This window comes from Geotrypetes seraphini, chromosome 1 (assembly GCF_902459505.1).
Source record: "Geotrypetes seraphini chromosome 1, aGeoSer1.1, whole genome shotgun sequence".
NCBI classification, from domain to species: Eukaryota; Metazoa; Chordata; class Amphibia; order Gymnophiona; family Dermophiidae; genus Geotrypetes; species Geotrypetes seraphini.
The window spans coordinates 25,674,357-25,699,631 of record NC_047084.1 but is presented as its reverse complement, the minus strand read 5'-3'; the positions used below and the strand labels follow the sequence as shown (position 1 = coordinate 25,699,631).

Here is a 25,275-nt window from a genome sequence, read left to right as displayed (position 1 = left end):
GATGGCAGCCCTGATTTTCCACGGGTGCCCCCTGGTTGCTGTGGGACCCTTGAGAAGGAAGATATCTTCTTCCACTTCGATGCGGCCCGTGAGATACTTGAACGTCTCGATCATGTCTCCCCTCTCTCTGCGTTCCTCGAGTGAGTAGAGCTGTAATTTATCCAGCCTTTCCTCGTACGGGAGATCCTTGAGACCCGCGATCATCCGGGTGGCCATTCTCTGGACCGACTCTAGTCTCAGCACATCCTTTATGTAATGCGGCCTCCAGAATTGCACACAGTACTCCAGGTGTGGTCTCACCATGGATCTATACAATGGCATAATGACTTCAGGCTTACGGCTGACGAAACTCCTGCGTATGCAACCTATGATTTGCCTTGCTTTGGAGGAAGCTTGCTCCACTTGATTGGCAGCCTTCATGTCCTCACTGACGATCACCCCTAGGTCACGTTCTGCTCCAGTTCTTGTTAGGATCTTGCCATTTAGGGTGTAAGTCTTGCATGGATTTTGGCTGCCCAGGTGTATGACTTTGCATTTTTTGGCACTGAAGTTGAGTTGCATGATGACTTCCTTCGTTCTGGTTGTGATACCCTTTTTAATGATACCCAACATTCTGTTCGCTTTCTTGAGGCTGTCGCACACTGTACTGATGCTTTCAATGTTGAGTCCACCATCACCCCCAGATCTCTTTCAAGGTTGCTCACCCCTAGCAATGATCCCCCCCATTTTGTAGCTGAACATCGGGTTCTTTTTCCCTACATGCATGACCTTGCATTTCTCTATGTTAAAACTCATTTGCCACTTTTTTGCCCAATCTTCCAGTCTCATTAGGTCCCTTTGCAGAGGTCTTCACAGTCTTCCGTGTTTCTAACCCTGCTGCAGAGTTTGGTGTCATCAGCAAATTTAATAACCTCACATTTCGTCCCCGTCTCCAGGTCGTTGATAAATATATTGAACAGGAGCGGTCCCAGCACCGACCCCTGCGGAACTCCGCTCGTGACCCATTGCCAGTCTGAGTAATAGCCCTTTACTCCAACCCTCTGTTTCCTGCCTGCCAGCCAGTATTTCATCCATCGGTGGACATCCCCTTGAACCCCGTGGCTCCACAGCTTCTTAAGTAGCCGTTCGTGAGGTACCTTGTCGAAGGCTTTTTGGAAGTCAAGGTAAATGATGTCTATGGATTCCCCCTTATCCATCTGGCTGTTTATTCCTTCAAAGAAGTACAGTAAGTTCGTGAGGCATGACCTTCCCTTGCAGAAGCCATGCTGGCTCGTCTTCAGTTGTCCCTTGCTTTCTATGTGTTCGCAGATTGTGTCCTTGACCAGTGCTTCCATCATTTTTCCTGGGACCGAGGTCAAGCTCACCGGCCTGTAATTTCCCGGGTCCCCCCTTGATCCCTTCTTAAAAGATGGGCGTGACATTTGCTATTTTCCAGTCCTCTGGGATCTCCCCAGTTTTTATGGATAGGTTACATATTTGGCGAAGTGTTTCTGCTATTTCGTTTCTCAGCTCTTTTAGTACCTTTGGGTGGATGCTGTCTGGACCTAGTGATTTGTCACTCTTCAGTCTGTCTATCTGTCTGAGGACATCCTCTTTGCTTACCTCTAGTTGGACCAGCTTTTCATCATGGACTCCGTTTATGATCTCCTCGGGTTCTGGGATATTGGATGTGTCTTCTCTCGTGAAGACTGACGAGAAGAACTTGTTTAACCTGTCAGCTATCTCTTTTTCCTCCTTTACCACTCCCTTCCTGTCTCCATTGTCCAACGGTCCCACTTCCTCCCTGGCTGGTTGTTTCCCCTTCACATACCTGAAGAATGGTTTGAAGTTTCTTGCTTCCCCCGCCAGTCTCTCCTCATATTCTCTTTTCGCTTTCCTGACCATTCGGTAACAGTCTTTTTGGTGCCTTTTGTGCTCCTTTTGGTTTTCTTTTGCTTGGTCCTTTTTCCATTTTCTGAAAGATGTTTTCTTGTCACTTATCGCCTTTTTCACTGCATTTGTTATCCACGCCGGGTTTTTTGTGCGATTTTTTTTGCACCCTTTCCTAAACCTGGGGACATACAGGTTTTGTGCTTCGTGCACTGTGCCCTTGAGTAGGGCCCATGCTTCCTCTACGGTCTCCATTTTCCCTGAGCTATTGCTGAGCTTCTTTCCCACCATTTTCCTCATTTCCTCGTAATTTCCTTTTCTGAAATTGAGTGCTGTCGTTCTGGTTCTTTTCACCTTTGATGTTCCTATTTTTAGCTTGTACTGGATCATGTTGTGATCGCTGTTTCCTAGTGGCACTAGTACTATCACCTCCTTTGCGGGTCCTCCTAGCCCGGTGAGGATTAGGTCAAGAGTTGCATCTCCTCGTGTTGGTTCCGTGACTAGCTGTTCCATGAAACAGAGCCTCACCGCCTCCAGGAATTTTGTTTCTCTCGTGCAACTTGAGTGTCCAATGCTCCAGTCTATTCCAGGGTAGTTGAAATCCCCCAATACCACCACATTTCCGCCTTTGCATACCTGCCTCAATTCAGCCTCCAGGTCCTGGTCATTTGCTTCCGGTTGCCCTGGTGGGCGATAGTACAGTCCCAATTTTATGTCTGCTCCATTTTCTCCTGTCAGCTTAACCCATAGTGATTCTAAGCCATCCGCCCTTACTGTTGTTTCCATCCTGTTTGACTGAATGGTGTCCTTTATATATAGCGCTATTCCTCCACCTTTCTTGTATGTCCTGTCCCTCCTATAGAGTTTGTACCCAGGTAGGACCACATCCCATTTGTTGTCTTCAGACCACCATGTTTCTGTGATTCCAATTATGTCTAGGTCCTCCTTACTGGCTATAACCTCTAGCTCTCCCATTTTAGTTCTTAGGCTCCTAGCATTAGTGTATAGGCAGTTTAAGTCCCGGTTGTTTACCTTCTCTGTTGGTTTTCCTCGTGGTTTGGTGCTCCTGCCGACCTCCTCATGGGCTGCCAGTCCCCGAACCTCGTTCCGCTCATCCTCCTCCTGTGGTGTGTCTGTTTCGTCCTCATTTTCCTCCTGTGGAGTGTCTATCTCGTCCTCAGTCTGCTTCCCCATTTTTGGATGTCCCTCTGGCTCCTTCTGTTTCCTCCTTTTTCCGCTCTTTAGCTTCATTAGTTCCTTGGGCCCATGCATTGCATCCTTGGGTTTTTTTTTCAAAAAATGTCCACTCAGTCTCGAGCCCTCTATCGCCTATTCCCTGGTCAGTATCCTTGTTTGATACTCTGCTCTGATGTGTCGATGTCAGATCGACTATCGGCTTTCCCCTTGTCCTCAGTTTAAAGCCATGTCTATGCTGGTCTGGATGTTTCGTGCCAGCATCCTTGTCCCCGCCGTGCTCAGGTGCAATCCGTCCCTCCTGTAGAGCTTGTTTTTCCCCAGGAAGGTTGTCCAGTTCCGTACAAAGTGGAAACCCTCCTCTTCGCACCATCCCTTGCATCCGCCCTCGGTACTGGCAGGATCTCTGAGAAGGCTATCTTCCTTGTCCTCAACTTCAGTTTCCTCCCCAGGATCTTAAGCTGCTCGGTCAGTGTAGTCCTGTTGTAGTTCCTTCTGCTGACGTCATTGGTTCCAACGTGGATTATCCTCCGTCTCAGCTCCTTCCAGGATTCTCTCGATTCTGTCGGAGATGTCCTTTGTCCTCGCCCCCGGGAGACATGTCACCAGCCGGTCCTCTCTGCCTCCTGCTATGTGACTGTCCACCTCTCTCAGGATCGAGTCTCCCACCACATGTTCTTTTCGTCTGTATTTACATATGAAGACACAACCAACATACCGGAACCTGAGCAATTCTTCAATGGAAATCAAGCAGAAAAATTAACATCCATGGAAGTGAGCCTTGAAGATGTGCGCAGGCAGATAGAAAAACTAAAAACTGACAAATCCCCGGGTCCGGATGGAATCCATCCAAGGGTTCTGAAGGAATTAAAGGAGGAGATAGCAGAACTACTGTGGCAAATTTGCAACCTATCCCTGAAAACAGGCATGATCCCGGAGGATTGGAAGATAGCCAACGTTACGCCCATCTTTAAAAAGGGATCAAGAGGTGACCCGGGAAACTACAGACCAGTGAGTCTGACCTCGGTTCAAGGGGAAAATGGCGGAAGCACTGATAAAAGAAAACATCAATGAACATTTTGAAAGAAACGAACTTCTGATAACCAGCCAACATGGTTTCTGCAAGGGGAGATCGTGCCTAACTAACTTATTGCACTTTTTTTGAAGGAATTAACAAACGGATGGACAGAGGAGACCTCATAGACATCATATACCTAGATTTCCAAAAGCCTTTGACAATGTGCCTCATGAACATCTACTCCGGAAACTGAAAAACCATGGGGTGGAAGGAGACGTACATAGATGGATCAGAAACTGGTTGGCGGGTAGGAAACAGAGGGTAGGGGTGAAGGGCCACTACTCGGACTGGAGGAGGATCACGAGTGGTGTTCCATAGGGCTCGGTGCTCGGGCCGCTGCTATTTAATATATTCATAAATGATCTAGAAACATGGACAAAGTGTGAGATAATAAAATTTGTGGACGATGCCAAACTATTTAGTGGAGCTCAGACTGCGAAGAATTGCAAAGGGACTTGAACAAACTAGGGGAATGGGCGAGATAGCAGATGAAGTTCAACATTGAGAAATGTAAAGTATTCCATGTGGGAAGCAGAAACCCGAGGTACAACTATACGATGGGAGGGATGTTATTGAATGAGAGTACCCAAGAAAGGGACTTGGGGGTAATGGTAGACATGACAATGAAGCCGACAGCACAGTGCGCAGCAGCCGCTAAAAGAGAGAATAGAATGCTAGGCATAATCAAGAAGGGTATTACAACCAGAACGAAAGAAGTTATCCTCCGTTGTATCGGGTGATGGTGCGTCCGCATCTGGAGTACTGCGTCCAATATTGGTCGCCGTACCTTAAGAAGGATATGGCGTTACTCGAGAGGGTTCAGAGGAGAGCGACGCGTCTGATAAAAGGGATGGAAAACCTTTCATACGCTGAGAGATTGGAGAAACTGGGTCTCATTTCCCTGGAGAAGAGGAGACTTAGAGGGGATATGATAGAGACTTACAAGATCATGAAGGGCATAGAGAGAATAGAGAGGAAAAGATTCTTCAAACTTTCAAAGAATAAAAGAATAAGAGGGCATTCAAAAAGTTGAAAAGGGACAGATTCAAAACGAATGCTAGGAAGTTTTTCTTTACCCAACTTGTGGTGGATACCTGGAATGCGCTTCCAGAGGACGTAATAGGGCAGAGTACGGTACTGGGGTTTAAGAAAGGATTGGACAATTTCCTGCTGGAAAAGGGAACAGAGGGGTTTAGATAGAGGATTACTGCACAGGTCCTGGACCTGTTGGGCCGCCGCGTGAGCGGACTGCTGGGCACGATGGACCTCAGGTCTGACCCAGCGGAGGCATTGCTTATGTTCTTATGTACTGTTTAGAAATCAGCCCCCCCAAAAAAAATCAGATCACAATGAACATTTTTAGTGCATCTAGCCCTCAGTTCTTATGTAAATTACCTGCAGTAAGCATAGATTTCAAGGAGACATGATGTGGCATGGTTTGGATGGACTTTAAAAAACCATGCATACATTTCCTATTTTACAACGGCAACATATGTATGAGGGTTGATTCATAAGTTATAGCAACTATTTTTTTCTCTTGAAAATGCGCCAACACTGAAAATCTAATTTGAAAGTGTGTAACTTGTACTGTACTTATTAATGTTGCCACCAGATGAGAAATGAGTGCAGTGTTCTGGAATTGATCACAATGGAAAGAAAGTAGGGAAGCAACTGTGCACATCAACCAGAGATAAGAAAGGTATATTCAATACAAGCAGCTGTTAAAATTACAAACATGCTATATTGCCATAAAACAAATATGTCTTGTAGACCCAAGACATATTTGTTTTATGGCAATATAGCATGTTTGTAATGCTGCTTGTATCAAATAAACCTTTCTTCTCTCTGGTTGATGTGCACAGTTCCTTCCCCAATTTCCTTCCACTGGAATTGATCATGCCTTAACCCTTTCAGGACCAAGGGACATATTTGTTCCATAACTTTAAAATCCTATCAATTTTGATTGGGATAGCCTACAGTTCTAAATTTGATATGTACGGATTCCATACGATACTGCCTTTATGTAAACAAACTGGTTCCGACATTCATTCATTAGCGTCGTTGCCAGATTGACAAGAAGATTCACTTGCCACACTGTCCATAAGCCAGAAGTGTGATTTTTTTAAATAAAAATAATGATATTTCACAAAAAAAATCAATTTTTTGGCATCTGCAAGCCCTTTTTACCATAAAAATGTCGTCAAAACCACAAAAATTGGCCTACGATCCTTATGGTCCTGAAAGGGTTAATGTCAATCTTTTGGTGACAGTGGTTCGTAAAGCCGAACAATGCTTTTAAGTCAGGATAGCAGTTTATGGCAGCAAAAATTCATGGGAGCGTCATGCAGAGCTACGAGAAAAATTGGGTGATTGGGCTCTGCCATATCGAACAGTGGTGAGGTGAAGAGGCCACTGCATGGGAAATGCTTTGCTAATAAACAGATGAAACACAACAAACCCAAGAAGAGTACTGGAATTCAAACAAAAATATTTTTTCGGGGGGGGGGGAGGGGGGTCAGGGGAGACTCTTATTATATATTTTTGCTAATAAACGTGACATTTTAACTGCATTTCGGCGAGAGGTGGCACACATTAGCAAATCAAATGCAGCTGATGATATTCACGTCTTCCCCATCAATGGCAACAAACCGTGGACAACTTGAGAGTTCCTTTAATAAAATATTTGTATTGTAAACCGCTTAGATCTGTCATATGCTGAAGAGGTATAACAAGTTCTAATAAAGAATAAAATGATGTTTAAAATGTAATGTTTTTTGCTTCTCCCCCACCAGAGACTCCTGCACTCATCTCTCATCTGGTGGCAGCATGTCACACTTTCAAACATATGTATTAGATTTCCAGTGTTGGAGCATTTTCGAGAGAAAAAAATAGTTGCTATCACTTATGAATCAACCATCGTATATGTCACAAAATTTGCCCAATGACATTTACAACTGCTCTGAGTCAAGCATGTCAGGTAAGCGTTTGTTTGGAAGAATGGTCAAGGGAACAACTGCACTCACCTTTCTGGTATTTCAAACTACTGCAAAAATCAAAACATTTGAGTTTTGGAGTACCTTATTTTCACGTAGATAACACGCACCCGTGTAAAACGCGCACTCGGGTATAGCGCACAAAAAACACAAATTTATGTACAGAAATTTTTATATACCGCGCACACCCGTATACCGCGCGTGCTGCCCGACTCTCCTTTCGCCCGCCCCGACTCTCCTCCGGCCACCCCGACTCTCCTTTCGCCTGCCCCGACTCTCTTCTCCCCCTTGAAGTCCTGTCCCCACCCTGAAAGCCTGATGCCCCCCCGACGTCCGATTCACCCCCCCCCCCCCCCCGCAGGACCGATCGCACCTCCACCCCCACCCCGAAGGACCGCTCGCACGTACTCCCACCCGCACCCGCACCCCTACCCTGAAGGACCGTTCGCACCCCCACAGCCTCCCGACCCCCCCCATCATGTAGAAGCTCCTACCGGTGTCCTGCTGCTTCCTCTTGGCGGTCCCGACTCCCCAACACGATCGGGGTAAGAGGGAGCTCAAGCCCTCTTGCTCCAGCCAACCGCAGCACCCCTGACACGATCGGGGCAAGAGGGAGCTCAAGCCCTCTTGCCCCAGCCAACTGCGGCACCCCCGACATGATCGGTGCAAGAGGGAGCTCAAGCCCTCTTGCCCCCCCGACTCTCCGACACGATCAGGGTAAAAGGGAGCCCAAGCCCTCTTGCCCCGCCGACTCCCCAACTCCCCGACAATATCGGACCAGGAGGGAGGCCAAGTCCTCCTGGCTCTGGCGACCCCCCCCCACCCCGCTAGTTGTTCGGGCCAGGAGGGAGCCCAAACCCTCCTGGCCACGGCGACCCTCTACCCCCACCCCGCACTACATTACGGGCAGGAGGGATCCCAGGCCCTCCTGCCCTCGACGCAAACCCCCCTCTTCCCAATGACCGCCCCCCTAAGAACCTCCGACTACCCCCCAGCCGACCCACGACCCCCCCGGCCGACCCCCACGACCCCCCCACCCCCCTTCCCCGTACCTTTGTGTAGTTGGCCAGACAGACGGGAGCCAAACCCGCCTGTCCGGCAGGCAGCCAACACGGAATGAGGCCGGATTGGCCCATCCGTCCCAAAGCTCCGCCTACTGGTGGGGCCTATGGCGCCTAGGCCAATCAGAATAGGCCCGGGAGCCTTAGGTCCCTCCTGGGGGCGGGGCCTTGGGCACATGGTCGGTTGGGCCCATGTGCCTCAGGCCCCGCCCCCAGGTGGGACTTAAGGCTCCCGGGCCTATTCTGATAGGCCCAAGCGCCTTAGGCCCCACCAGTAGGTGGAGATTTGGGATGGATGGGCCAATCCGGCCTCATTCCATCGTTGGCTGCCAGGGGGGTCACGGGTCGGCTTGGGGGGGCGTCGGAGGTTCTTGGGGGGGGCGGTCATTGGGAGGAGGGGGGTTTGCGTCGAGGGCAGGAGGGCCTGGGATCCCTCCTGCCCGTAATGTAGTGCGGGGTGGGGGTAGGGGGTCGCCGTGGCCAGGAGGGTTTGGGCTCCCTCCTGGCCCGAACAACTAATGGGGGGTCGCCAGGGCCAGGAGGACTTGGGCTCCCTCCTGGCCCGATATTGTCAGGGAGTTGGGGAGTCGGCGGGGTAAGAGGGCTTGGGCTCCCTTTTGCCCCGATCGAGTCGGGGGGGCAAGAGGGCTTGAGCTCCCTCTTGCCCCGATCGTGTCGGGGGTGCCGCGGTTGGCTGGGGCAAGAGGGCTTGAGCTCCCTCTTGCCCCGATTGTGTTGGGTGTCGGGACCGCCAAGAGGAAGCAGCAGGACACCGGTAGGAGCTTTTACATGATGGGGGGGGGTCGGGAGGCTGTGGGGGTGCGAGCAGTCCTTCAGGGTGGGGGTGCGGGTGCGAGTGCGTGCGAGCGGTCCTTCGGGGTGGGGGTGGGGTGCGTGCGAGCGGTCCTTCGGGGTGGGGGTGCGAGCGGTCCTGCGGGGTGGGTGAATCGGACGTCGGGGGGAGGGGGAACTATGTAAAAAAAATTTTGTACAACGCACTCACGCATATACCGCGCAAGGTTATGCACGGTTTGTAAAAACACGTATAACGCGCGCATTCTATGCGTGAAAATACGGTAGTCTCCTTAGTTGGTTCCCTTTAGACATGCAGATTTGCAAGATCTGCTGTATCTACCATTAGTAACTACCAAAATCTGCTGCTTACAGGTATAGATGATTGCTCTTATATGCATAATGAAAACAGAAGAGAAGACCATACCGTCAAACTGGACACTGTACTTTAATCATATAAACACATAGGGCTCCTTTTACTAAGGTGTGCTAGCGTTTTTAGCACGCGCTCAAGATTAGTATTTTTCGTTTAGCACGTGGTTTGCACCTTAGTAAAAGGAGCCCATAGAGTGGAACCAGAAACAGGACTCGACAGACCGTGTTTTGGCTACAAGTCTGCATCAGGAATCCACAAAAACAATTGACAAAAACAATGTTCAGAAGTAGCAAATCTATCGAAGCTCCTGTACAACCATATACAATGGCAAACATTGTGAACAGCCCAAGTGATGCTTCTTTTTTTTTTTTTTTTTTTAAATGTTTTTCCTATAATGGCTGTTCCTGATATAGGTGCCGCCATAATACATGTATTTTTTTACTCTTCTTCGCAGGCAATTCACAAAGGAAAAGATATCCAAATCTTTCCAAAAGATTGAACGGATTTATATACTGCATAATCCATTCTAGCTTTGCAGTTTCTAACTGAACTTTCCATATTCCTGCATTGCACTACAGTACAACCCACCCCCCACCCCTGAAAAAAACTCACAGATCTATCAGGATGTACATGTAACAATTATACAAAGGAATTGAATTTCAGATCAGGAGCTTAGATTCCTTAATTCATTTGGATGTTTCACAATTTTCTATACCTTCAATCTCATTATATTTTTAATTGGATTAACAATACCAACTAATTTAAATTAAAGGTAATTTTGCAAAAAGAAGCAATGACATTCTTACTTTACAAAGGCTTTTCTGCATGCTGTTACTGTACGAAAGGTGAAATTCACTTTCAATTTATCCAATTACCATGCTCATACAAATGAAACTTTCTTTTTATTAGATGTGCCATTTCCTTAAATATAAAACATTTTTTCATAATTCTAATGCTGCATAGGGACCTACCTTCAAATTTTTTAATTTTAGCTACTCTGGCCTCGGCTATCCGCTTATCTTCATCTGATTCATACATTTTCCCTTCTTCTTCTTCTGGACAGCTTAATCAAAAGAAAATTATCCAAGACATATGAAGTGTTATTAATAATATATAACAGAGAACAATAAAAATTGCAGGCAGGTTAGTTGGTACTGAAGATTCAGGAATGGGTATGGTGCATTGAACTAAAGACCCTTTTACGGAAGTGCATTACACAACACTGTAAACCGTCTAGTTGTAGATGGTAAATAAATGTTTTAAATAAATACACAATTAACATTTATTTTTATGCATATAACATGCCCACGCATATAGGCCTTGATTCAGGCCTTAGATTTAGCGGGGATGGGCCGGGAAGGGGCAGGCCCATCTCATTTCCACGAGGCGGGCCCGTCGGCTGGACGGCAGCAAGACCCGTCCAGCCGACCAACATGTAAAGGTTAGTTTTGGGGGGGGGGTCGTCGGGCTTTCAGGCAGGAGGATTGGGCATCCTCCTGCCCGTGATTACCAGTTTGGGGGGGAGGGGGGTTCCGGCAGGAGGACTGGGCATTCTCCTGCCCGCGATTACCAGTTTGGGGGGGAGGGGGGTCCCAGGGGGGTTCCGGCAGGAGGATTGGGCATCCTCCTGTCGGCGATGAGACAGGCGGCCGTGACCGCAGCCGCTATACTTATTGCAGCAGGGAGATCCCTTGCTGCCATAAGTATAGCGGCCGCGTCCACTTACAATGTAGACCAGCATTTTGCTGGCCTACATTTTAAGCGTCTCTTCCTCTACTAGGGAGATGCGTAGAGCCGCCTAGGTTCGCCTAAGGTCCTTAGGCGAGCTTAGGCGTCTTGCGGGTCTCCCTAGGCTCCCGGAGGCGCCTTCAATATAGGCGGCCTGCCTGGGGAACATTTTTTTTAAAAACGTGCATCCCGATTGGCTGATTAGACAGCTGTAGGACGCCTACAGCTGCCTAAAATCGGGACGCACTTTGGAGAATCAGGCCCATAATGTGCAAATGCAACACACACATAAGAATTGCCGTTGCTGGGTCAGACCAGTGGTCCATCGGGCCCAGCAGTCCGCTCCAGCGGCGGCCCTTAGGTTAAAGACCAGTGCCCTTACTGAGTCTAGCCTTACCTGCATACGTTCTGGTTCAGCAGGGACTTGTCTAACTTTGTCTTGAATCCCTATGACAGCCTCCGGAAGAGCGTTCCAGTTTTCTACCACTCTCTGGGTGAAGAAGAACTTTCTTACGTTTGTACGGAATCTATCCCCTTTCAACTTTAGGGATTGCCCTCTCGTTCTCTATACCTTGAAGAGGATGAACAACCTGTCTTTATCTACTAAGTCTATTCCCTTCATTATCTTGAATGTTTCGATCATGTCCCCTCTCAGTCGCTTCTTTTCACGGGAGAGGAAGGAGTCTGCCTTTCAGCTCTATATAAGTCTACTGTATGTAAAAATAAACTAACAAAAAGGAAAAAGGAAACAAAAAACAAAATGAAAATGCCTTTAAACCTCGAAGGTGCTCAGAACCAATATATGGTAAGAAAGTGACCAATCCAGGGCAGCAACCCCTGTAAGGACTTTCAAAGAGTCTATCATTGCACCATCCTCAAATGGTAGAAAGGTATTTAAATTTTGGTGAGTGCCTTTTTATACCGTTTTTCTTCTTTTTTCTATTAAATATCCATTTAAAATGTCCAATGCTTAAGTGAAAACTATGATCCTCAAAATAGGCAAAACTTAACTGTGAGAGTTTAGGAAGCCAACTTGCTACAACAGGAAATGCAATCGGTTTAGAAGTGAAGATTAAGGAAGTTGTTGAACTTGATGTTCCATCCAGCATGGGGGTTCTCTGAAGAAGTCTGTCGCGAAACGCGTTAGGACCCACCTGTACCTGCTGTAGCAAGTTGGACATTTTAAATGGATATTTAATAGAAAAAAGAAGAAAAACAGTATAAAAAGACACTCACTAAAATTTAAATACCTTTCTATCGTTTGAGGATGGTGTAATGATAGACTCTTTGAAAGTCCTTACAGGGATTGCTGCCCTGGTTTGGTCACTTTCTTACCATATATTGGTTCTGAGCACCTTCGAGGTTTAAAGGCATTTTCATTTTGTTTTTTGTTTTCTTTTTCGTTTTTGTTAGTTCACAGTCCTTTGGGAACTTTTTCTGTTTGAATTTCACCCAGTTGTTATATTGTAAAAATAAACTGGCATAATGTGTCCATGCATATACGAGTCCTTTTATTAAGGTGTGCTAACCGAATTAGCGTGCACTAAAGATTAGTGTGCACTAAACGCTAAGATGCCCATAGGAATATAATGGATGTCTTAGCATTTAGCACGCGCTAATCTTTAGCGCACACTAAATTGGTTAGCACACCTTAATAAAAGGACCCCATAATGTGCGCAAAACCAGCTTATTTTTCTAAGGCATGCTAATTGCCAAACTAACACATTTGTTTTTAAGTGCTTTAATTTTTATTTTTTTGTAGGCATTATTATTGCACAAAGGGCCAAATTCTGCAACGTGCGCCTAAATTTGAGCATAGTTTGGATGTCCTTGTTAGGCGCACTTTGTAGAATCACGCTTAAGAACGCTGAGCGGTGCTCAGCATCAGGAGGACATCCACCTTTTAAGAAGTCCTTTACAGAATTGGGGGGGGGGGGTTAGGCGGGAGTTAAACATCCAACCAATGTCCTTAATGTTATAATTGTGATGTTATTAGAATGGCGAATTTATGATATTTTTTATTATAATTGTAAAATGTTGGCACCAAACCATTTTTAAAAATCTGTTTGATGTTTTCATTTATTTATTTTCTTTCAGAGGTACTGAGTTGGATTCGAACTAGGAACATCAGTGCAGAAGGCTGTAGCTTAACCAGACAGAGGAAGCTAACAAGCTGCATAGCAATTGTAAAACTAGGTCTTATAGGCATTGTAAGGAAGTATACTTTTGAGCATGGTTTGGACTTAAGATAGACGTGGGTTTGATAGACGTGAGTTCTGTTTATGGGACTTAGGCAGACTTTGGACGTTCTCGATGCGATCTTGTAAATAGGGTTTAGGGATTTATTTTTGCTTTATTAAGCTCAGCCGTCTCTTTTCCAAGCTGAAGAGCCCTAACCATTTTAGTCTTTCCTCATATGAGAGGAGTTCCATCCCCTTTACCATCTTGGTCGCTCTTCTTTGAGCCTTTTCTAGTGCCACTATATCTTTCTTGAGATAAGGAGACCAGAATTGAACGCAATACTCCAGGTGAAGTCGCACCATGGAGCAGTACAAGGGCATTATAAAATTCTTAGTTTTAGTCTCTGAACCTTTTCTAGTGCCACTCTATCTTCTGTAAATGTGGTAGCTTGCTTGGTATATTCAGAAGTAGCCTATTTGGGAAGGAGAAAGGAAGGAATACAAACTTGGCCTTGCAGTTAATACAAAGCAACTTATGGCATGTGAACTATACCACAGCAGATAATGGAGATTACCTATACATATGGTAGTAAGTACGTCTGTGCTATCTGACATGTGGTGGAGACAAAGACTGTGTCTGAATTCAAGAAAGCATGGGACAGGCATGTGGGATCTCTTAGGGAGAGGAGGAGATAATGGATGCTGTGGATGGGCAGACTGGATGGGCTATTTGGCCTTTGTCATCAAAACTCAGACTGATCCAGAACATGGCTATTTGCCTCATTTTTGGATTTAAAAAAATGGGAGCACATTTCTCCCTTCTATCAAAAACTTCACTGGTTGCTGGTAGAGTCCAGAGTTTTATTTAAGTTTTCCTGTTTTTGTTACAAAGCAGTTTTTGGGATGCTACCAGACTATCATGCTTCTCACTTTTTTTTTAACTATTCCAACAAGAGCACACGTAAAACAAGTCTATTCAATTACCCTTTTATAAAATCCTGCCAATACAAGAAGTTCTTTGACAGAATTTTTTCATTCCAGGCCGCTAAACTGAATACGTGGCTTGGAAAACCAATACTAGAGGCTACTTCCTATTCCGATTTTAGAAAATCATTAAAGACACGTCTATTTGACAAGATTATATCTTAGCTGTGTTACTGTTTAACTCATCATTGTCTCAATAGTTGTCTTTTAATTTTTAACTGATCAATTTTATTATGTCATCTTTTAACTTCATTGATTGTATGTAATTTTTTTTGTTGTGAACCGCTTTTAACCTTCTTTGGTGTAGCGGTATACAAAAATAAATTATTATTATTATCATATCTCTATGTTTCTATGCCCTTAACAAGTGATAAATGTATTGTCTCTGCATTAACTGTGTGGGCAGATGCTGAGCACACTCCCTACAGTTAATGAAGAGGCTTTGCAGCTATTATGCAGTTTAATAAATGACCCTAAATTTTGCAAATAAATCTGTGATCTCTTTTACCTGTTTATATCTCCCTTATTTTATTGGTCATATGGAAGAGAGAAGAGATAACAGCCACAGATATCTGTGTTGCTGATACAAGTAGTTACTACTACTTAACATTTGTTATGTTAAGTGCAATCTTATATCCCGCCAAATCCTTATTAATTAGTTTATTTATTTTTACTATTTATATTCCATTATAGCGGGCCGCCATGGTGGGGTTGCAGTGTTGGTCTGCAAATCTTCGCCTCTTGGGGTGCAGGTTTTGGACAAGGCTTCTGATGGGAGATCTTTGCTTTTGCACCTCACTTTGGGTGCTCGCTCTTATCTCTTGCTGGTGGCTTATGGCCCCAACTCGGGGGAATCCGCTTTTCTACAACGTCTGCTTCAGCTTTGCTCTCGTTTTTCTGGGGACCCTCTTCTTCTCTTGGGTGACTTTAATTTGGTACAACGTCCAGACTTAGATAAGTCCGGTATCTCTGTTGTTTCTTTGGGGGCTAAGGGTCGCCTTCTTTCTGATTTTTATGATTCTCTTTCTGTGGTAGACCCTTGGCGTCTTTTACATCCTGAAGTTCGTGATTATACGCATCTTTCTCGGGCTCATGGGACTTGGTCCTGGATAGACCATATTTTTCTGTCCTCGACGTTGTTCTCCTTTGTCCAATCTGCTGAGATCGGCCCCCTAAATATTTCGGACCATACTCCGATTTGGGTTGATATTTCTTTAGATTCCGAATAGCTTCGGACTCCGTTTTGGCGATTTCCCGCCTATCTTGCTAAAGACAAGGAATTTCATACATTTTTGCAGGCCCAATGGGCAGACTATTCTACTAACAATGCTCCCCATTTGGATGATCCTATTTTGTTTTGGGAGGCGGGTAAGACGGTGATTCGGGGACAAATTATTTATTTTCTGAGTGCTCGTAACAAGCGTATCCATAAAGGAATTATTAATTTAGAGCGGGCTCTATGAGTGGCTAAGCGGTCTTTTCATTTGAATCCCTCACGGGAGACTCGAGAATGCTATTTGTCTACCCAGGAGGCTTTAAATTCATTACTTCATTCTCGTTCCCAACGGTGGATGGCTTTTCATAAACACCGCTTTCAACGTTTTGGCAATAGACCTGGGCGTTTCATGGCCCGCTTGGTTAAAGTTGAGGCTAATAGAAAGCCGATCTTGTCCCAAGTGGGGGGGTGGTGACCAAAATGGCTGATATCTCTGGAGTGCTCTTTGACTTATTTAGCCGGTTATATGCGGCTCCCGATGAAGTTTCCCCGGACTTGTTGACGGACTATCTTCAGTCTTCTGGTCTTCCTCACCTGCTGGACAACGTAGTTTCTTCTCTTAATAGCCCCTTTAGGGTGGCTGAATTGGAATCTGCTATTAAAGCTCTCCACTCTGATAGAGCTCCGGGTCCGGATGGCTTTTCGGGTGACTTTTACCGACTTCTCTCTCCTCATCTTTGTGGCCTTATGCTGGCTTACTTTAATGCTGCTATCGATCAGGGCTCCTTTCCACGTTATGCCAATGAGGCCCTTATCTCTTTATTGTTGAAGCCTGGCAAGGAGGCTGATTCCCCGAGATCCTATCGTCCCATCTCCTTGATCAATGTGGATCTCAAGCTTTTTGCCCGTATGTTGGCTGATCGTCTTGCTCCACATCTTCCTGCACTTATTCATGAGGATCAAGTTGGGTTTGTCCGGGGGCGTCAATCCATCTGCAATGTCCTTAAGGTTCTCTTTGCCCTTGCCCATTGTCACTCTCATCAGCTTCCGGCTCTGTTTGTCAGCCTTGATGCCTCTAAGGCATTTGATAGTGTCTACTGGTCCTTCTTGTTTTGTACCCTGGAGCATGTTGGGTTAGGGGGTTTCTACCTGGATGCTATACGTTCTCTCTACTCTAACCCGCGGGCTTCCCTTCTCGTCAACGGGACCCGCACAGATTCTTTTCCTATTCTCCGTGGAACCCGACAGGGTTGCCCTCTTTCCCCCTTGTTGTTTATTCTTTCTTTAGAACCTTTGCTCTGTACTCTTCGGGGCTTTGCGGATGTGAGGGACCTTTGTGTTGAAGGGATTGAGTTGAAGACGTTGGCATTTGCGGATGATATGTTTTTGATTCTCACTAGGCCTGAAGATTCTTTACCGACTGCGTTGGATCTCATTTCCGAATTTGGCTTTTATTCTGGTCTGTCTCTTAATCTGGAAAAGTCCTTGGCCTTACCTTTCCCACCTGAGCTGCGTTCTCGATGTAGGGGTGCTTTTCCTCTTCGTTGGGCGGACTCAACTTTTAAATACTTGGGGGTCCTTATTCCTCAGGACTTATCTCAACTGTATCGCTTGAATGTGGAACCGTTGTTCCAGGCCCTTCAAAATAAATTACAGCTATGGGGAACTCTCCCTTTTTCGCTCTTAGGTCGAGTTCATCTTTACAATATGCTTATCGTCCCCTGTTGGCTATATGTCTTTCAGGTCCTTCCTCTTTATTTGTCTTCTCGAGATGAGAGACGCCTAGTACGCTTGGTTCAGAAATTCCTTTGGTCTGGGAAGCGGTCTCATTTGCCCTATAAGAGGGCCGCGGCTCCGTGGTACAGGGGTGGCTTGGGTTTATTGAACCTTCGTTATTTGACTGTTGGTTGTGGTATGCGCCACATTAATGATCTTTTCAGGGGTACTTCAGCGTTCACTAACACTTCTTTGGAACTTTTTTGTTTTCGTTCTACTCACTTTAGTGCATATCTTCATTCTCTTCCCTCTCTTATACCTGAATCTCTCTCTGCGAAAGTGCTCTACCGTCCCTTGCGGAAAGTTTGGCACTGGGTCTGTAAATTTCATGCTCTTTCTCTTCTGTATCTCCCTTTCTGCCTATCTGCTTTAACAGTTCCTTCCTATCCGGAATAGATGGGCCAAGCTTTGCTCGGTGGGAAACAAGGGGAATTCATTATGTATTTCATTTGGTTGATGATGATGGCAAAATTAAGCCTTTTGTACAGTTGCAAGAGGAGTTTGGTATCCCCCCCACTGATTATTTTGCTTATATGCAAATTCATCATTACATTTCTTCCTTACCCTCCAGCTCTTTGAATGCCTCAAGTCATGAGTTGCTCTCTACGGCTTTTACCATTGGTTCTCAACTACCAGTCCCTCTCAAATTCCATCATCGCCACTTGAAGGATGAGTCCCCCTTGTTTGATCACTCCACTTTACGGGAGGCTTGGGCACGTGACCTTGCAGTGACTTTGCCGGAGGATGTGCTTTTGCAGGCTGTCCGTAGATTGCCGGCCTTTCGAAAATACATCACTTTTTGGGAACAACACTATAAGTTGGTTTTTCGATTGTACATCTCTCTTAAGAGGGCATATTTATCCTACCTTCGTGAAACTGCTGCCTGTCTCAGATGCCAAGCTCCAGAAGTGGGCTTGGGATACATGTTTTAGACTTGCCCTGCTGTTCAAACTTTTTGGAATGCTATTTTTATCTTTGTGGAGCGCATTTGGAAAATTACCATTCGCCGCTCCCCTCTGTTATTGTTCCTCACTATTTCCCTCGTGTGCGGGGAGTGGCAGCTTTCCTTAAATGGACTGTCTTGGTGGCCCTGAAATGTATTTTGCTGAACTGGCTTGAAGATACAGCTCCCGACTACTCTCTTTGGCGATGTCGGATGATTACCCTATTGACGTGGGAACGGAGGGATGTGTTGGACTTTGCTTCTTTCCAAGGCAGGGTCTTTCAACATATTTGGGAACCCTTTTGGACAACAATGACCCCGCTGGCACGGAGTCGCTTGCTGAACAGTTGAATCTCTGTATTTTGTTTTATTTTGTTATGCCTGGATTGCCTAATTCTTGTATGATTTTTTTCTGGCTGAGATGTGCTTGGAAGGAGAACCCTGGGGGGGTTTATTTACTTTGGGATGGGTTGTGTTGGGGTGGGGGGGGTTCTCTGTGGGGATGGGTTTTGTTCTCTAAAATGCTGAGCTTACGTGTTCTTGGTTTGTTTCATGTTTGATGGTTTTGTTGAGCTCAATAAAATATATTTGAACATATTCCATTTATAGCTTAAGTGGTTTACATTCAGGTACTCAAGCATTTTTTCCCTATCTGTCCTGGCGGGCTCACACTCTATCTAATATTACCTGGGGCAATGGGGGATTGGGTGACTTGCTCATGTGTGTGGTAAGTCCAGTTAAGCTCACCTTTGCACAGCTTCTTGAATCTGCCTCATCCAGTTGTTGCGCTCCTCCTTGGAAGTGGTATGAATTTCATACATTTCAGGCCCAGCGGACGAGGCGCTGATTAGGAACATTCCTCTTTCTTCATTAGCCACCTCCCTCACTATTAGCTTCTGAAGGGATATAACTGGAGGCTTCTGATCCTATATACAACATGCAGCACATACGAGAACGTTTTTAGGTTTCTACAGTCAAATAAGAGCTGTTTTACTTATTATTATTATTTACTATTATTTTCTTTGAACTGGGACATTGTCTTTTTCTTCTTCCAATAAAACAATGATCAAGAAACTGCACAGAGTGCTAAGTCTAATCCTGCCATACCCTACTAGGATGAGATCATGCCCTTGGTAAAGCAAAATATGTGACTGTATTCAAAGAAATATTAAAGGAAAAACTTGCAGCCCTGCAGAATCATTTTCTCCTGGATTCTATACAGCTAGCAAAACAACAAAATGATTATGTAGCAGAAGATCGGATATACCAGTTTGTAGTTTAATAAGTGTCCAAATAACTTAAAAACAATAATCATAAAATCAATCCACAAGGGCCATATTCTATAAACGGTGTCCTGATTGTAGGCGGCGGTAGGCATCCTATTGCTGTCTAAACAGCCAATCGGGACGCACGTGTTCTAAAAAAACAAACAAACAAAAAAAAACCTGAGGCAAGCCGCCTACATTGTAGGCATCTGTCTCAGTTCAGGGAGACATTTAGGGATGCTTAAGCTTGCCCAAGGCTGGGAGTGGTTTGTCTGGAAGTGGACTTAGACGAGCTTAAGTGGCCCTAGGCATCTCCCTAGGGCCACGATAGGCGCCTGAAATGTAGGCCATTGAAATGCTCATCTATATTTCAATTAGACGTGGCTGCTAAACTGATCACGGCAAGGAAATCTCCCTGCTGCGATCAGTTGAGTGGCCACGGCAGGAAACCCCCGAGCCCCACCACAAGTTGGCCCTCCCACTGCCACCACTGCCCCCCCCCCCAACACACACACACACACACACTGTCCATGGCAGGAGGGATTCCCACTCCCCTGTGCCCCCACTCCCCAAAGCCCACATACACACCCCATACCTTTAACAGGAAGGCTGCCAAAAGGATGCCTACTCCCTCCAGCCTAAGTCAAAAAGAAATGCAGGGGTAACTTGTTCAAATGAAAATTACTATCGAGTGACTAAAGAGGTCAATAGAACAAAAAATAAAGTCACCACTGATTCATCAATACACTTAGAAAACTTATTTTATGTTTAGAACTCTGCTCAGAGACATGAAGGCTGATTACTCGGCCTCACCTACCAATCATTGCAGTGTTCAAAAAAAGATTATTAATTTAAAGTACTTATTAATGCGCTAGCCAAAAAGCTATGCTGAACATATAAATGCTTTCATGAGGTTTATAATGATGAAAGAAAACTTAACTTTGAATAGTGACTGGTTCCGACGTGCACGTTTCGTGGCTGCGTCAGGGAACCGACAATACAGCTGGATTTAGAGCTGGTAGTGAAGTCACATGCAATTGAAAAGCTAGATCTCTCAAAAAGACGTTTCTTCTCTAATGTCTCAAAAGACATTGAGACATTAGAGAAGAAACGTCTTTTTGAGAGATCTAGCTTTTCAATTGCATGTGACTTCACTACCAGCTCTAAATCCAGCTGTATTGTCGGTTCCCTGACGCAGCCACGAAACGTGCACGTCGGAACCAGTCACTATTCAAAGTTAAGTTTTCTTTCATCATTATAAACCTCATGAAAGCATTTATATGTTCAGCATAGCTTTTTGGCTAGCGCATTAATAAGTACTTTAAATTAATAATCTTTTTTTGAACACTGCAATGATTGGTAGGTGAGGCCGAGTAATCAGCCTTCATGTCTCTGAGCAGAGTTCTAAACATAAAATAAGTTTTCTAAGTGTATTGATGAATCAGTGGTGACTTTATTTTTTGTTCTACTCCCTCCAGCCGGCAGGCCTGCCTCTTCAGAATGGCACCGGGGAGGGGCTTAAGGCCCTGATTGGCCCAGGGCCTAAGGCACCTCACATAGGAGGGACTTTAGGCACCTGGGACAACTGGAATCTTAGGCTTCCTTCTCAGTGCAATCTAAACAGTTAAGAGGCTACAAACAAGCAGCACAGCTCACAACACTACAATGTTGTTTTTAAGTTATTTGGACGCTTATTAAACTACAAACTGGTACATCCGATCTTCTGTTCCACAATCTTTTTGTTGTTTTGCTGCTTCATTTCCTTTGTGGAACCTTTTGGTGTAATTTGGATTTTTTTTTTCTATATAGCAGGCCCATATTTGTGCACTCAAGATGTGTATGCAACATAACTGAGTAACAATAATTGCCTCCATGGTATACATATCTCTCTCATGTATATTCGTTGTGGATATCCTGAAACCTAGCCAGCCTATAGAGCTCGAGGATCAGAACTGAGTACCCCTGGAGTAAAAAAACAATTAGAAAATCAATTTGCTCTTTGGGAAGGGACAAAATGGGAGTCCTTTAAGTCTTTTTTGCATTTCATTTTAAAATTAACCTAAAACTCAATATATTTTAACTATATAAGCATATTGTCAGTGATACCTTAGTGTTAGAAAAATCAAATATTGCAAAGTATATTTGATACAACCTTTGTTGATGTTAGCTTTGTAATTGAAAACATGTCAAACTTTAAAGGCAAAGGAGGGAATTTTATGAGTGGCATTCAAAATTCAGTGCTGGAAAATATCAGCACTAAGGGCCGGATTTTGCAACCGGTGTTAGTTGCGTGTCAATCATGTACCAGTGCCGGAAGTGTGTAAAGCAGATGCCGGAAATGTAGGCCAGGATTTTACTGGCCTACATTACACAAGAATCGCATCTACAGGGGCTCCTACCGGCGCAAGCTATGCCCACTTTGACCATAGGCGCCTCTGTAGATGGAACATCAGCAGCCTGTTCTGTAGGTGCCTACATTTTAAAAAAATTAGTTTTTAATTGGTTTTAAATGACATAGTCAATTACTGCATCGTTTATCACCAGTTAAACCAAGTAAGTTAGGCACCGTCTAACTTTTGGCATCCCTAGGAGAATCAAGGCCTATGTGTAATTCTATAAAGGGCATGAGCCCTGTATAGAATCAAGCTTAACGCCAATTCCCATGCCTAATTTTAGGTTCTAGAATTATGCCTGCTGAAACCTATCTTACTCTGTCCTTAATCATTTAGGGGTAGATATTCAAAGTAATTTAAATCTGGCCAGGAGAAGCTCCTTGTCCTTTAAATTGCTTGTCTGGGGCTAAGTAAGGATATTCAATGACACTTAACTGGTAATGCCATTAAATATTCTCACTAACCAGCCATCCCTCTACAGGTAAGGTTAAGGGCACAGGGGGATTGCGAACATCTGCAACTTGACATAATCTAGCTCGAGAAATGGGCATTGACATGGCAAATGAGGTTCAACGTGGATAAGTACAAAGTGATGCATGTTAGGAACAAAAATCTCATGCACGAATACAGGATGTCCGGGGCGGAACTTGGAGAGACCTCCCAGGATAGGGACTTGGGAGTTCTGATCGACAAGTCCATGAATCCATCTGCACAATGCTCTGCGGCAGCAAAAAGGGCGAACAGAATGCTAGGAATGATCAAGAAGGGGATCACGAACAGATCAGAGAAGGTTATCATGCTGCTGTACCGGGGCATAGTGCACCCTCACCTGGAGTACTGCGTCCAGCATTGGTCACCGTACATAAAGAAGGACACGGTACTACTCGAAAGGGTCCAGAGAAGAGAGACTAAAATGGTTAAAAGAGGAGACTGTGAGGGGACATGATTGAAACATTCAAAATACTGATGGGAATAGACTTAGTAGAGAAAGACAGACTGTTCACCCTCTCCAAGGTAGGGAGAACAAGAAGGCACTATCCAAAGTTGAAAGGGAATAGATTCCATACAAACGTAAGGAAATTCTTCTTCACCCAGAGAGTGGTAGAAAACTGGAACGCTCTTCTGGAGTATGTTATAGGGGAAAACACCCTCCAGGGTTTCAAGACAAAGTTGGACAAGTTTATGCTAAACTGGTGAGACTGGACTCATTTGGAGCAATGGTCTCAACCAAGGGGCCACCGCGTGAGTGGACTGCTGGGCAGGATGGACCATTGGTCTGACCCAGCAGCGGTAATTCTTATGTTTTTATGTTAACCAGGGGCGGAGTGGAAACCTAACTGGTTAGTGGCGATATTCAGGCAGCTAACTGGCAAGGTAACTGTATAAAGTTAGAATAGAAAAAAGGCTGTCCTAATTTTATGCAGTGAGGTTAATCAGGCACCAGTCTGAATACTGGCCAACTAGTCACGGAAAAGGATTGGGCTGCTTCCCCTTCTGATCCTCTTCTGACCCCCCTGCCCAACCCCTATCACAATAGATACCCCCTCCCCCCTGTGTACTATCAAAGATCCTTCTTAGTCCAATAGGGGAGAAGGGAATAGACACAAACCCCACTCACTCCTGCCACTAGTGGCTGCCTTAACAAGATGGTTACTGCAACCACTAACAGCAGCCTTGTGGTAGTAGTATAGTGAGAATTTTGTTGAGGCAGCTGCTAGGGACAAGAATGAGTGGGGTTCACTCCTGTTCCAATCACTCCTACAGACACAACAGGGATCTTAGTTGGTCCGAGGGGGGGGGGGAGGTTCAGAAAAGGAATCTATTCTTACTGAGGGTCAGAACAGAAGGAGAGACATTCCAGGGGGAAGGGCACGTGGAATGTTATGTGGATCCTAGTAGATAGGACCTGCAAAGCTGTTTTATGTGGGCTCAGCCTGAACAAGCTCTAGCACCCTGCAGAGGTCTGGTGAGCCATCAATATTCAATTCCAGTGCCTGGACCTGGCATGTCAGTGAATATCGGGGCCTAATTTAGCTGGCAACTCTCAGCATATTATAAAAACCGCTGACTGCCTCCAGCTAAATATCAACCAGTTAATTTATCTTCTAGACTTGTTGAATTAGATTTATTTAATCCATATTCTTCCAACTATCAAACTTAGCTACTTAGTGCAACCTCATTGTCAATGATCAAAATAAGACAGTTCAGTCAATATTCAAAACGAGTTAACTGGCCAGAAATGGCCACAATTTGTTAACTTGCTTATTGGTGATTATCTGTCATTTTCAGCAGAACTTAACTGGTTATCTTTGCTGAAAATGACCGGTTAGCACTGAAGCATGAGTTGGCTATAGTAGGGATGTTTCAGGGATTGAGTCTGGTTAGCGCCTAATATTCAGAGCTAACCAGACAGCATTAGTGTATAAAAAAAGACCATATAAATAGCAGTCCTATCTTTATTTGCTAATGAATTGCCAGTTAACTCTGAATATTGGGCATATGCTAGCTGACTTTAAAAAAAATGGATATTCAATGCTGGCGGTGAACATTAACAGCACTGCCCGCTGCCAGCTGAATATCAGGGGATGTAGGGAGTGTTCCCAAATGACATGCATTCCATCATGAAAATAGATCAGTCATTCTACGTCTCGGCCAGTTTGTAATACTGTAGTTTAAATAAGAAACTTCAAAGAATGTAACAAGGAGCTGTAATATAGATTATGTACTGTACTACAAAAGAGAGGAATATGAAACCATGAGGCTAACCTGGTTCACTTCAATTCAAACTTCCTATAATAATTAATTTAATTGTCAGATTCTTGAAGCAGTCTGCATTACTAAAAGTATGCATTTTTTACACATTTTTGTACAATACTGGTGAACAATTTAACTTATAACCCCACAGTTCTCTGGAGATCACAACTGGTTACTGACCCAACCTTCAGTACAGGGAGAAAAACCATCACAATATTTTGAGGAAGATTCTGTTTAAATTTAACTAGTGCACTGAGAAAAAATTAAAGGGCCCTTTTCTTAAGCTGCATTAAGCAGCTAACACGGGATATAGTGCATGGTAGATAATGCAGGTCCAGGCTAGTATGTTCTGCCTTGAAAAAGGAGCCAGTGCCATAAAAATTTCATGTTATCTGCCTAACGCGGAAGTGGGCATGAGCTGGGAGTGGCATGGTTGGGCAGAGGAGTGGTTGGCTGTGATAACTAGCATATGGATCATTACTCTGCACTAGGAACTGATAAGTGCAGCTGTATATTCAGACATGAGTTTGAAGCTCCCAGGTTTTTGGATGCTTTTATGCATATTATAACATTTGTGTCAACATAGGATTGGACCCCAGAAGATGGTTACTCCAAACTGAAACATGGACCGTGTCAGGTCCCTACCACATATTCTCCTGGGTGTTATATGGAT

General features: G+C 44.8%; 1 protein-coding gene across 7 annotated transcripts in view; it reads right to left on the bottom strand.

The window, feature by feature from the left end:
* ARHGEF28 (Rho guanine nucleotide exchange factor 28) overlaps positions 1–25,275 on the bottom strand; it is a 524,944-nt gene that overhangs the window by 82,971 nt on the left and 416,698 nt on the right. For all 7 annotated transcript variants that reach the window (XM_033929274.1, XM_033929277.1, XM_033929278.1 and 4 more), the window contains 2 exons: positions 18,938–19,116; positions 10,335–10,426 (listed from right to left, as the gene is read on the bottom strand). In XM_033929274.1, coding sequence (XP_033785165.1) covers positions 10,335–10,426; positions 18,938–19,116 — 271 coding nt within the window. The remainder of the gene's footprint in view (positions 1–10,334; positions 10,427–18,937; positions 19,117–25,275) is intronic.